The sequence below is a fragment of the Pocillopora verrucosa genome, chromosome 2 (genome assembly GCF_036669915.1).
Source record: "Pocillopora verrucosa isolate sample1 chromosome 2, ASM3666991v2, whole genome shotgun sequence".
NCBI classification, from domain to species: Eukaryota; Metazoa; Cnidaria; class Anthozoa; order Scleractinia; family Pocilloporidae; genus Pocillopora; species Pocillopora verrucosa.
In genome coordinates this window covers 12,579,693-12,593,027 of record NC_089313.1, presented here as the reverse complement: position 1 = coordinate 12,593,027, position 13,335 = coordinate 12,579,693, and the positions used below count along the sequence as shown (strand labels likewise).

Below are 13,335 nucleotides of genomic sequence, written 5' to 3'. Positions count from 1 at the left end.
TTTAGTAATATATAAACGAATTTTTTTTTTCAACGATTAAGATGCGATAGAAAGAGTACATTTATTGTGTTTGTATAAAGTCAACCAAATAAAACGCGCGAATTAAATGATTTTCTTGTCCAAAATTACGCCAATGGAAGGTAACAAAATATTGCTAATCTACTCTCAAGTGTTAGGAGCAGCTTTTTAGATAGCGGATGTTCGAACTTGATAACAGTGATTTCAGGATTGTTCTACACTCAAGGAGGTACAGTTTCCGCCTACGGCGAGATGACACTGTACTATCCACGAACACTTTTGACCCCTATGAGTGATACGCAACTAATTCTCCTAACAGTATCACCCATGAAAAAAACATGAAGGTCAAGAGAATAAAGGGTTTGATCACTAACTCAAGAAACTCTTGATTGTTAGATAAATTCTTGTTGTACGTAACATACCAAATATAAGAGAACAGTATGGAGAATGTGAAACTGATGTTTGTATTTAAAGGGTTTAAAAAAGGAAGCAGAACAATGCAAATAACATCGTCACCTCGAGACACTGAAAGTAAAATTGGGATTATTTTTTGCGAAAAGGTCTACGCGTTTGGTTCAGAAGCAAACTTGTATGCGCGAGGAAAAGTATACAGGCAAGGGAGTTTCCCGATCAAAGGAGAGGAAGACTGTGTTGTTGACTAATTTCAGCATGCCCTTGGTGTGCACTTCGAAAAAAAGATGTCATTTACGTTCATCGCTGACTACTGATTACAAATCTTCAGAATGTATTGCAGCAGCGTGAAAACGGCGTCAGGTGGCATTTTGGCCGAAAAGTAAAACCTTTTTCCGCTTGAAGACGCCGACGGAGTAAGAAAACACGATGACGCCGTCCTTCACGCAACACATGATATGCACCAAATAATCAGATATGTCCTAGGACAATTTGAGGTTTGTCATTTCATCTTATATGGCCGATTGGTTCCAAATAAGCCCTGTTCACTTTGATTCGACTTAACCAGCGACGAGTTTGCATTTGATTGGTTGAATGTGGGAGAGCGTGAGTTTCTAAACCAATCACGACGCGGAGTATGGAACAACTATGGCAATCACGAATTACTTCCCCCAACATAATCGCATTCAGTTAACTTGACCGTGATCGTTATCTTTCTGACTAAGGAAAATTCGCCTGAAAAAGAGCTTCATTCAGTTGATTAAAAGTAAGTTGCACCTGACTCTTGAACGTCTATCAAACACACATCAATAGGGATATCATTGACAGTCCTTTCTCTGTTTCTTGAATCTCTTTATTGTTAAGTTATTTGTTTGTTGTTGAGAACTTTAAACATAGTTTTATACAGTTTCAAGTGTTCTTTGTAAAAGCATTATCTCGCTAATAAAAGTCGGTGTGCCGTTGTTTGCGCGCGGACTATTTGCACAGATGGTGAAGTCTGCATTGTCGTTAGAAATTATATTCTTTCAAATTATTTTTTGGCCTTTTTCTTCCTTCTGTCCGGTCTGGAAAAGAGTTCTGATAAAATTGGATTGCGTTTTTCCTATCAGCTAGGTATGCCTTTTTTATTTTTGTTTCTTTCATACTTTTAAAGTGGACTTGTGTTTGACAGTCACGGCGAGAAAAGCTTGTTTTGGGGGGAAGGTTTTTTTGGGTGATGCACCACCATTTTTCGATAAAAAGTCTACCTTTCCTTGTCGTCATGCAAGAGGAGTGTAGAATGTTTCATGGCATGGCACTCTATTCCTCCTAATTTCGCCTGGCTATTTTGCGTTTGAAAGCATTTGGTAAAAAATCGAAAATCGAAATGCTAGACGAAAATGAAATCATATGTTAGAATTTTTTCCTTTTTAATTTGTCTCATTACTGGTCCGGAGGTTTAAAACTAATTTTAAATAGCTGTTTGTAAACGGCAGCCAACGAAGAAGAAAAAAGCTATCATTATTTCGTTCCGAAAATCACCACAGTCAATATTTAAAGTGTATACAAGTAATTTAAACTTCTAGGACCGAGCAACAACCAGCAGCAAGATAGGATTATTTAAATATTCCATGAAGAACAATGATGTTTTGATTAAAGGCGATCCAATTCTCCAGAAACTCAAACTGAAAGGTTATTGCTGATGGGGCGACAACCATGGTAAATTAAATTTGACGAAATTAAGAGCGTTTGCATGCCGCATGTGGAAGTGATCAGCAGTCAAACGAGGGATGTTTCAACATTAATGTTTCAAAAAAAGATAGAAATTAAAGTGATTTAGGAAAGTTCTCTCAAGAATGGACTGTACTACAAAATACTGCGGCTTACGCGCAGTCTTGAAAAATATTGCGAAACATTTGTCACGATCACGTTAACAAGCCGAAAAGTGGATAAAGGACGTATTTATCATTACATACGTCAAAGTCAAACACAATCGAGGTATCATCCTAGAAAGTTGTTTTTAATTTGTCATTGTAGTCCGTGTAAAAAGCCTCTTGATAGTTTGTTAACGCGAAAAAAAAAGTTCGAGAACATTTCCAAATTTGGAGAGAAAAAGTCATTCAGTTTCGTTAGACATGCAGTGCTTTCTTGGCTGCCCTTGGCATTCCCCGCATTTTTTTTTAAAATGTTTATTTTAATTTTCAGCTATATGACACGCACGGAGGCAAACCTTTAAATAAATAGTGATTATAAGCAAAGCCAAACGGCGAAACAAACTCCGATTTTACTTACTTTTCCCATAACCCTTAACAAAAACCCTGAAGATAAATGGCAAGTAATATCTCTTGTTCATAGCCAGTGTGTATATGTTCATTTAAGCGCATAAACGGCTTAAAGCAAACGGCACGAAGTTGGATTTTTGCTGTTTGCTGCAAACGTCATGCATATAACCTTTTTTTTTTATATTTTTGTCCCTGTGCCCTTTGGAGAGTGAACGAGTACATTATATGTGATTGACATACAGCGCAAGGTATTTTGCATTCACGACTCAAATTGTTATTTACCAGTACATTTAACGAGGGATTGAGGAGCACGTCATTATTACACGCTACCATTGACACTTTTTAATTGGTAATTTAAATTTTTACCAACAAATTGTGAAATGAGAATTTTTCGTTGTTGTATTTTTTGTCATGTTTTTTTTTTTTTTCCTGGAAGAGCATGGCACCTTTGATAAGCGATTTGTGCACTGATAGAAACGGGGAAATTAAACATTCTTGGTGGATAAGCAATCAAAACCCAGCAACAAGCCAGAATTGTATTATTCAGAATGATATATGTAGCCTCTCTAAATCAAGTTAACCGCATTGGCCAAAATTACATTCGCCTTAAACAAACAGATTAGCTGTCATAAGCAATCTCCTCTGCATGAGATTTAACAGGCTGTTTTTCCAAGCCTCCATTTTGCCTCCTTCTTGTTCCTTACTCATGGGAGCTCGACATCTGTAGAGGAAACAAACGAAATTGATCATCATCTCTCTGTTATATACGTTGGCTTGACAGGCAGATTTCAGTATTTACGCTCCGTCGCTAATGGAAGGGTACAGCATTTTCGCTCTGGTTCTACTCTGTGCTGCTCAGACGTTCTGTAGCCCTGTCGACTATCAGAGTTCATGTAAGTTCATTTTGATATTTCAAAAATATTTAAAATGATTGTTGAGCACAAATACCCATAACGATGAAGGAAAGCTTTGCAAACGCGATTTTGGCATGGTTTACTGTGCAAAAAGAGGGAATCCCTTGATTGATTTCCAAATCTCATGAAAGTATCCTCGGCTCAAAATCGGCACGCTGAGAAGTACCTAGAAGCAGCCTTTCGAGAAAAAGTTGTTTGAACTTTCATTCAAATTTTCCGGAGCAAAAGGAGAATGAATTTGTTTAATTTTACCGAGAAACCTTTCCTCTGTTGCCCTGGATTTCCGTTTGTTTCCCCTATGCTAGATCATCTATAAAATATAATTTCAGAATTTTCTCTTATATGTGTCAGATTTAGATTTGTTTACAATTAGTACCACTAAGAGTATCAATGATGATTTTGAGAAGCTGGAATAGTTCTCTACAAGATTTGTAAGATTTGGGCAATTTTCTTTGTCAAACAAACCGGAGAAAAAAAAATTTATGATAGAGCATAAACGAATTCAAGGCGTTTGTAGATAAATCTCATCTTTCATATTTATTTCCAAAGAGCAAACATGATAAAGAGGTGTTTCTCTCTTAGGCAAGAGCCTAATTGCTAGTTACCCTGGGAAACAGTTTAATTACCAAAACCTAGTTTTTACAGATTTGTTAGTTAAAAAATCTAAAAACTTCTCAACCCACTTTTTTAGCATATCAAAGAAGTCTGGTTCATGACGATAAAGATCAACTTTCTGGTGACGACACGATTTTGGATCACATCGTCAAAGTTAATAAAGGTACCCCTCCTAAAATAAACTCGTAAAATGTTATACGTGCTTTAAATATTCTTCCTTTTCTACTTCTACGTAAACGGAAGATTTCTAATTCTCACATGGTAAACAACTGTTGTTTGGCTGACAATTCAGTGTAAATAGAGTATAAAAAATTATGCGAAGATCAACTTGAGGGCAGAAAAACACGTATTTTTATTTCAGGATGTCACTTAACTGTCGTCTTGTTAAAACCTCGTGGACGTTTTGCAATATTTATATTTTTTCGCCTTGCTTTTAAAGTTTTATCGCCTTTCTCTCGCTGAGATTAGTTCCTTCACAAAAAAAATCAACATTTCATTTCTATCCCGTGTACCATGGCCTTCTTTATGAATTTGCAACTGCTTAACTTCGGCTACCTTTTTGGACCCCTTGGGCATAATTTCTCCTTACAATATCAAAAAAGTACCTGACAGACAACTGAGGAGAATAAAGAAAAATATCAATTAGATTATCAGTTGACTGAATACCAAATTCTCCAAACTAACAACATAACAATTGTACGTCAGACAGTAAGGAGAATTGCTAATGAGATCTTGGGAGTAAAAGGGCTAACTACGTTGTGAATTTTCAGTCCCCTTTGACTCAATCGTAACTGAAGTTAATTAGTAAAATTATCAATTGTATCACCTTGTTGTTATTAATATTGTTGGTTGTGTTGCCCAGATGATGACGTAAACATGTACGAGGCAGATATCGAGTTATCACCTGATGACAATGTCGATCTGAGGGATGATGGTGATGTGGACGGATCGGGGATAGGTCTGAGGGAGAAGCGCAATGCTGCACGTGACCGAAAAAAGCTCTGGGTTACTCGTGTTATCCCTTATGAGTACGACAGTGGTCTTCCTGGTGAGAGCTAGCAAATTATAACAAAGCTAACAAAAACTATTGATAGACAGAATTGAAACTGAGAAAATAATTAAATACACCACATTAGAGCTAAATGGAATTTAATGTTAAATCCATCGAATGATGATCCTATATTAGCTACAGAAAGCCACTGAAAACATAGGTAAACATTCAAATTGTTGGTTAGTGTTTCAATTCCTTGTTTTCCAAAAGATTCCGGTGCCAAGATCAAAAACAAAATAAGTTGACTTCGTAGTTCCTTTATGCATTTACCACATTAGACTATTCTTGACCAGGCACTGAGTATTATATATGCTGACTCTGTCCAACTTCCAAAGAATTCAGTTTACTTCCCACCAATCCCTTCAACATGGTAGGATACAAATTGGATGCTAAATCGGAGGGGATCAGTTTTCAAGTGGGTGTTGAAATTAACCTGTGTTTTCCCTTCGTGGTCTTCTCTACTTCGCTGCGTATTAATTGGTAAGGAGACCTTGCACCACCCTTTTCCACTGATGAAACACAACACTAAAGCCAATAGCGAATTTTGATCTCCTGCATTCAAACGATTTCAAGGATATCAGAGGAAAGTTAACTTTTCTGACAGCGTATAGGAAGATATAGTTCTGGTTATCAGCTTATTTCTTGAGTAAATAGTCTAAATAGTAATTGTCTTTATTTTTTCCGAAACTTTAGACAGCTTCAAGCCGACAATTCAGGAAGCCATAGCCGAATTTGAGACCAGGACGTGTCTGAAATTTGTGCAGAGAAGTAGCGAGACCTTGTTTATCAAAATTGTCCATGAGCCAGGGTGAGCAAAAGTCTTTTCAAAATCGAATTCTCCTCAAATTCTCATCGAAGTTCATGTCACGTAAGCGCTGTACATTATCTCATATTACTCCTTTTCTCCTCGGCCACAGCTATTTCTCTTAAAACTCGCACCACTCTCTCTCATTCACTCCCAGATGCAAACCTAAAACCAGTCACTGCTTAGTCGATCACATTTTCCTGCGCTTTAGGCTGATTGGCTCTTAAAAGTAATTTCCTTTCTTCTGATTGGCTGTTGTGATAACTTTGGTTTTGGTTTTGGCTTTTACGACACGAAAAGACCCAAAACCAAAGTTATCAGCGTATTTGTCGCTTTGAGTTCTCAAAAATTCCTTGTAATATCTAACTTTGTTCCAAATGGCCCTGATTTCTTAGTTTTTGTTTCACGAAAATCTATAGAAACGCATATTGATTGTTTTTGTCAGGTGCTGGTCATCAGTTGGTCGTCAATATTGGGGGTCAGGAACAGGACAAAAGCTGTCTCTTGGTCCCGGGTGTAATCACAAAGGGACCATCATGCATGAATTGATGCATGCTGTTGGTTTCTGGCACGAGCAGTCGCGACCAGACAGAAATCTTTACGTGGAGGTACTTTGGGAGAACATAGCGGCTGGTAACTATCACTGAGTATCCCGTTATTTAGTTTGTTTTTCTTGGATGATGGGGAACGAAGAATTTCTTTTTCAGTGTCTTGTTTCAATGCAGATGACAACATTACAGAAATTGCATCTTGATGGCAGCTATGTAGAAGAGGTTCTTGAATTTTGAATTCACTAACTGTCCCACTTCATTCACGTGGCTTTATGATTAGCGCCCTGGATTCCGTATCAACAGATCTGGGTCCGTGTCTTGGCCGGGCAACACACTTAATACGTACTGTCCCTCACTTTGTACAGAAAAAAAAAGAACGGGTAACGGCCTCTGTAGTTAAGAAGAGTTAAAGTAATGCTACCCAGGGTAGGGAAGGTAACTTTATGATGAACTAACATTCTGTTCAGGAGAGTAACTATACTCTTATTCACTTTCTCCTGTCTTTAAGATGAGGATCACAACTTTAACAAGTACAGCCATCGTGATATCGACCGACTTAAGGTCCCGTATGATTTTGACTCCATCATGCACTACGGGCGTAAAAGCTTCTCCAAAAATGGCAAAGAAACCATCCGATCCATCCTGGATCCTAGTAGGACTTTGGGACAGAGGAATGGATTTACTGACCTTGATGTTCATGAAATAAATGCACTCTATGATTGTGCAAGTGAGAGGAGAATTGTTTTTCTTAGTATGTAAATAGCTAGGCCATTATTGAGATAGACGTGTACTAAACGAAACTTCTTGGTGGCTCTTTCTGATTCCAAACCATATACCAAAATCTATTCAAGTGGAATTTATTTATTAACAAATATTTCAAGTCTATTTTAAACTCTAAGTATACATTTGCCCTCTAGAATTGTTAAGAGGCGAAACAAGCCTTATCCCGGCCCTAAGCGCCCGGGACTCTCTAATCAAGAGAAAACGAAACAGAGATGTTTGTCTCGCGACCGTTCACTGCCCTAATGAGTTCTGAGTTGTCTTTCATGTCAGCTTCGAATTAAGGTACATCATGAATAGGAGATTGTGTACCAGAGAGACACAAGCAACATCAATACGAAAAAAAAAACTTTTAACAACCCAAAATTTTACGTTTAGGTTCTAGAGGAGAAACGTGAAAATTATTTGTCTTTTTTCTTCTCATTTCTACGTCTTTTGTTCATTAGCAAGTGACAGTTGGAGTACCTGGTCAGAATTCGGTCCATGCAGCACCTTCTGTGTTAAAGACCGTCAACGTTTCTGCACCTCTGGTGACGTGGATAAGGACTGCCCAGGAGCGGACCAGTACGGAGTTCAACAAGAACAAGTCAAGTGCAGTGACAAGGAGTGTCACGGTTTGTTACAATCAAACTGCTGCCCAATTTTATGGCCCCAATATGTAATCATCTAATCATCCGAAAAGTAGGTGATACACCTATTTAAATGGGTAAAAGGAGAAATTATGGTGCAATCGTAATCAATCACCCTGTTCCTATGTTGCCTTTCAGCAGCCACATGAACCAACCAGTGTCCAATTCTTTGTGTCGTTTGGTGTTATTTTTCCGCCACAAAGGTGGAAACCAATACACAATGCTTTAACTCGACAGCTGTAGTTTTTGCCACTCATTGAACTGTTCGACTTCCAGTAGGAAGCATGGGCGAGGATGGGAAAATTCTTTAGCAAGGGGCCTCCATCAGCATCTTGCTATTTTGTTTTCTTTGGTTGTCAATAATTACATTTTTTTAAAAATCCATTCATAATTACATTTTTTTTAAAAATCCATTCATTAAATTCCTTCCAATTGCACAGCACCCATCGACGGTCACTGGGGCCGCTGGTCATCATGGGGTTTGTGCAATGCTGAATGTGGGTTTGGAACACAAACCAGAACAAGATCCTGTGACGATCCACCTCCACGATATGGAGGCAAACAATGCACTGGTATCTCGAAAGGTTCCCAAGACTGCAAACTGAAGTCATGTGGAATCGGTAAGTAGACATCGGTAAGACTGAGTGACTCTGGCTTGTAGACACACAAAGCTTTTTGCTTGTATGGAAAGCCGACAATGAGCCTTCCTACCCAGGGATACACGCGTTAGGTCGTAACTTTGACCTTGACTAAGGAATCCAAGGCTACCCTTGAGGCTACCCCAAAGGCCAATCCAAAGGCTACCGTAGTAGTGTCCTCTGTCTAACAATAGGAAAAATTTAATCCCTTTTTGTAAGTTAACCTAAAACTTCTGCATTGCCAGCTAGACTTGTTTGGTATTTTTCTGGTATAACAAAATCGTGTCATTATTAAAGTGTATCGCTATCCTACTAGGCCTAAGTAACTTTATAATAGGGCATCGCACTCTCTATCGGTTCTTGCATATGTAGAGCCTTTTCTGCACAAAACTTTTTCATATAGGCCCCACTTTTATCATTCTTCAGGGCCTTATGATTGTGAATTTGACTTTGATGGGATGTGCCATTGGAAGACAGATGACAGTAATCCCTCAGGTTTCACCTGGGAGCGAAACTCAGGCACCACACCTTCGTCTAGTACTGGACCATCCGGAGATCATACATCCGGACCAGGTAAAAATGAAGATTTATCACAAATTTGTATTTATTCGTCCTTCATGAAGGTTTACATCACCGCATCGCCAGAGGGAAAATTCAGCACATTTAGCTTCAACAAGAAAGCATTGTAGATACTGTTCTTACATCTGAGGGTGTAGAGTTTTCAACGTCTATGTAAGGTGTCTGTGTAAGGTGAACAAAAGGTTGCAGTCTAAACGATAATAGAGTTAAAAATAACTCAAGGATTATAGAAACTTCAGTTGGTGTCACGACTTCTTAAAAATACCGATATTGCAATTATCATTTGCTCGGACCTTTTCCTTACCTTTTCCATCTGGTGCCACACGAGCTAAGTACCAAACAATGCCAGCTTGCGGTAATGAATCTATCGCTGCCACCTATAACCTAAGCTCTTTCTTTCTAGGCTACTACCTATATGCCGAAACCAGTGGTATTCTTAAAGGAGACCGGGCACAGCTTGTCAGCCGAACCTTCCCTGCAACTAACGGTCGTTGCATGACGTTTTGGTATCACATGTATGGCTCAGGGATGGGAGATTTGAATGTGTATGTCAATATCAACGGTACCAAACATAAGGTCTGGACCATGTCTGGTGACCAAGGAGACGAATGGAAAATGGCCAGAGTTACTCTTGTTAGCAAGGGGTACCAATACCAAGTAAACACAACTTATAAGTCTTTTTTTAAGTCTTTTTTACACCCAGCTTAATTCTCAACTTAAAGTCCTTTCGGAAATATTTGCACGAGTTCAATTGTCCTCTACCCGACGCAACTGTCTTTATCTAAGACTAACCCTTTTTATGACCAAATTCTGATCTGCTCTCAAAAAAGTATCCTTCAATCAGATTAAGACCTCGTTGGTGCATGAAACCAAGCGTCTTCCAATGATACAAACAGCTTGGAATGTTTTTTTTTGGGAGGGGGGGGGGTGGGGGGTGAAATGGATTTCCTAAATCAGTATCTTTCCTGAAAGTCACCTCAATGCAGATCTGCCCATACACGATCACACTTTGTGTTCGTATTTTTTACCCTCTCCCCACGCGAACCAAGACATTGCTACTGGACTATATAGAATGGTGTGGGACGATCAAAGCGATGTGAACTGCTTCTTAAACCGTGTTTCTCCACCTTAACTGATGAAATGACTTATAGACTTTTTTTCTCTGCAGGTGATATTCGAGGCAGTTCGTGGATCAAGTTTCCGAAGTGACATTGCACTGGATGATATAAGCTTTAAGGATTATCCTTGCCGTAAGTCACTTCTTTTCAAAAACATGACGCACAGTCTATCATGATATCTCGCGCAATCTCTCTAATGGGACGGAAAAGGCTGGGGGGGAGGGGGGAGGGGAGAAAGCCCAGAAAGTATGAGAAAGGAAAGCGTCAGCTCGGAAAGGGTATTAACCGTGTACACCCTAACATCAGAATGCATATTCTCCATAATGTTACCAGAAATTTCCTATGGTGCTGACAAGGAGAATTTGTCTAACAATCAAGGGCTTCTTTAATCATTGTGACCTCTATTCTCGCGTGATTCGAGGTGTTATTGTTGGGAGAAATTTGATGCTAGTCACTCTAAGGGGTTAAAAGGTTAAAGCAAGACGCTCTACTTCCACATTTAAATAGTTTTGAGGTACGTTAGCTCATCAGCCATTATAACTATAATCAAAACCTGCCCAAGTAGCGAACAGCTGACAGTACGATTCCAAGTGGTTCTGAATGTGGAGGACTTTAAGCATAAGCGTGGATTTCTTTTTATCCTATAGTGGAAGCCGTCGGTTGTTACTTGGACAGCGTCTCTGCGCGTGCGTTTCCCGATTTAGTTAAGAACTTTCGAGGACATATAGACTGGTACCACATAGAAAACACCATCGGCGACTGCGCCAAAGAAGTGCAAAAGCTAAACCTCGCGGTAAGTCCACGTAAAACCATAAAGGATGCCCATTCGTATGCATTAGGAAAATCTGAGCGTATTTCGTATCAACAGCGGATAAGTTGTTCACAAAATCTTCATGGTTTTCAGCAGCGCTGTAGTAGTTTTAGGCGATCGCCAACCCTTCGTAACCCCTCATAAATGGAGAGTAAAGTTAGTTGATTAATCATTTCATGGGTGAATATTCTCAGACTCAGCAGAGGAGCTTCCTTGCTACCGATACGTACATTCTGTATTTCAAACTATGAACTCTGGGTTTTAAGCCATTCACCCCCATGATCTGAAAACCAATTCTCTTCACTCTCTGTCGTACATTTTTTTTAACATTTTCGCGATGAGAATTTGGTGTTCATTCGATATTTTGGACCCTCCCAGGAGTGAAAGGGTTAAATCCACCTCTCTAAACCACTAAGATCTGAGGTAGCCTCCATCGTCGCCGTTACTCCCTCTTTCCAACGGAAGGGAATGGGAAAGAAAGCGTGACAGGATTTAGGGCGTGCTGCGTGAGCATCCATCAAAATAATATTCAGAATAATATACTTAACCAAGCCTGAATGGAGCTCAAGATGGTTAACTTTCTTGTCCTTCAATTTACTGAAACTCCTCACTGGCTGTTGAAGAGTTGACTTACAACTTTGTGACTGGTCATAATTTAAATAGGGGTGGGAAGAGGAAGAAGAAGAAGTAGGGGGGGCTTTGTTTTTTTTTTATAAATGTTACAAATACGGAGTTTTTCATCTTCTGTCCCATCCTTTACTTTGCTCTCCTTGATTAAGAACCACTCTAATAAACTGTGTATAAAATGCATCAATCAATTCGAAGCTTTACCATCCCACAGGCAGCCCCCTGGAAACTTGAACTTTTGAAGATTGGCTTGTTCAAGTTCCTTCCCCCCCCCCCCCCCCCACCAACCTTGAGCAAAAATTGCCTCCTAACGGCTCACCCAATATTGTACAATTCTCTGTGTCAAGAGCTCCTGACAATATGAAAATTGTCTTTCTAATCCATTCACTCATCACAGCAGACTCTTTACCTTTAAACTCCTACATTAAAGCATGAGTATTAAGCTGAAAAGACTTTACACTTCCAGTTCAAATGCCTCACCCCACCCTGGCAAGGTTCAAATGCCCATGAGTTGTCTGGGGTTGAAGCTGTGAATCGATGGGTGCATAACGCGATTCAATTATCTTTAAATAACTGTTATTGTGTTAGGTTTTTGGTCTTCAGTACTATGGAGAATGCTGGAGTGGCAGCCCAGAGAAGATACAGTATGACAAATATGGAATTGCCCCATCTGAGGGCTGCTGGGAGGGGGTTGGAAAGCATTGGACAAACTTTGTTTATAAGATAGTTTAGTAGAAGGTAAGAATGTTTTGATTCTTCTGAAATAGCAAACATTATCAGAAAGCTTGTGTTTATTCTAGATTGCAACATGACAGTGGAATTTAAAATCCCAAGCAGCAAATTTTCTTGAGATTGCCTCACCCTTCAGGCAGTGAAGCAACAGGAATATAGAGCCTCAAGAGAAATAAAACAGACCCAAGCCGGTCTGCAATACACCCCATCTACATGTGTGCTGTGCACTTGTTGAGAAGTAGTTTTGAAGTGTTTGGTAAAAGAGAAAATCTAATTTTAATCTTTTTAATTTGCAGCCTGGAAGGACATGGCTTATCAAACAAAGATCATTAAAGGAAACAAACCTGTTTAAAACAATAATAATTAAATCTAGTACTGGAAACTTAAAAAAAATCTCAATAAAGGAAGTTGAAATCATAAACATGGTCTTTGCTATGGATTGCTCCTTTTCCAAAATTCAATCTGGTCTAAGTACCATTTAATTCTCTTAGTGATAATAATTTTTCATAAGATAACAATTTGATGCTTATATGTGCCACTGCAACTTGCATGTCCCCAAAAACTTCACTTAAAAAGACCAGATGAACAAATAAACAAGTTTTATAATCAGCACAGTTGGAAGTGACCAGATCATTCACAAGAATTCTTTTCCCTTCATTTATTCCTTTTCCAGAAATCAGTTTCTTTAAACATAATCAAATTGCTCATTACCAATATCCCTAAGTGGTAAAAGGCACTGCAGCACTTCAATACAGTACCCCTTGCATCTACTGCAGCACCTCCCCCCTTGCCACT

The 13,335-nt window shown here is 39.0% G+C and overlaps 1 protein-coding gene across 1 annotated transcript; it reads left to right on the top strand.

Moving 5' to 3' along the window:
• Positions 1-3,326: 3,326 nt before the first annotated feature.
• LOC131768983 (meprin A subunit alpha) lies at positions 3,327-12,960 on the top strand. The gene is made up of 14 exons (XM_059084702.2): positions 3,327-3,583; positions 4,296-4,382; positions 5,082-5,267; positions 5,964-6,078; positions 6,521-6,708; positions 7,135-7,353; positions 7,853-8,020; positions 8,476-8,655; positions 9,100-9,246; positions 9,656-9,909; positions 10,421-10,502; positions 11,018-11,163; positions 12,397-12,546; positions 12,837-12,960. The coding sequence occupies exons 1-13, from the start codon at positions 3,502-3,504 to the stop codon at positions 12,538-12,540; spliced, it is 1,998 nt and encodes a 665-aa protein (XP_058940685.2). The 5' UTR covers positions 3,327-3,501; the 3' UTR covers positions 12,541-12,546; positions 12,837-12,960.
• The last annotated feature ends 375 nt before the right edge of the window (positions 12,961-13,335 follow it).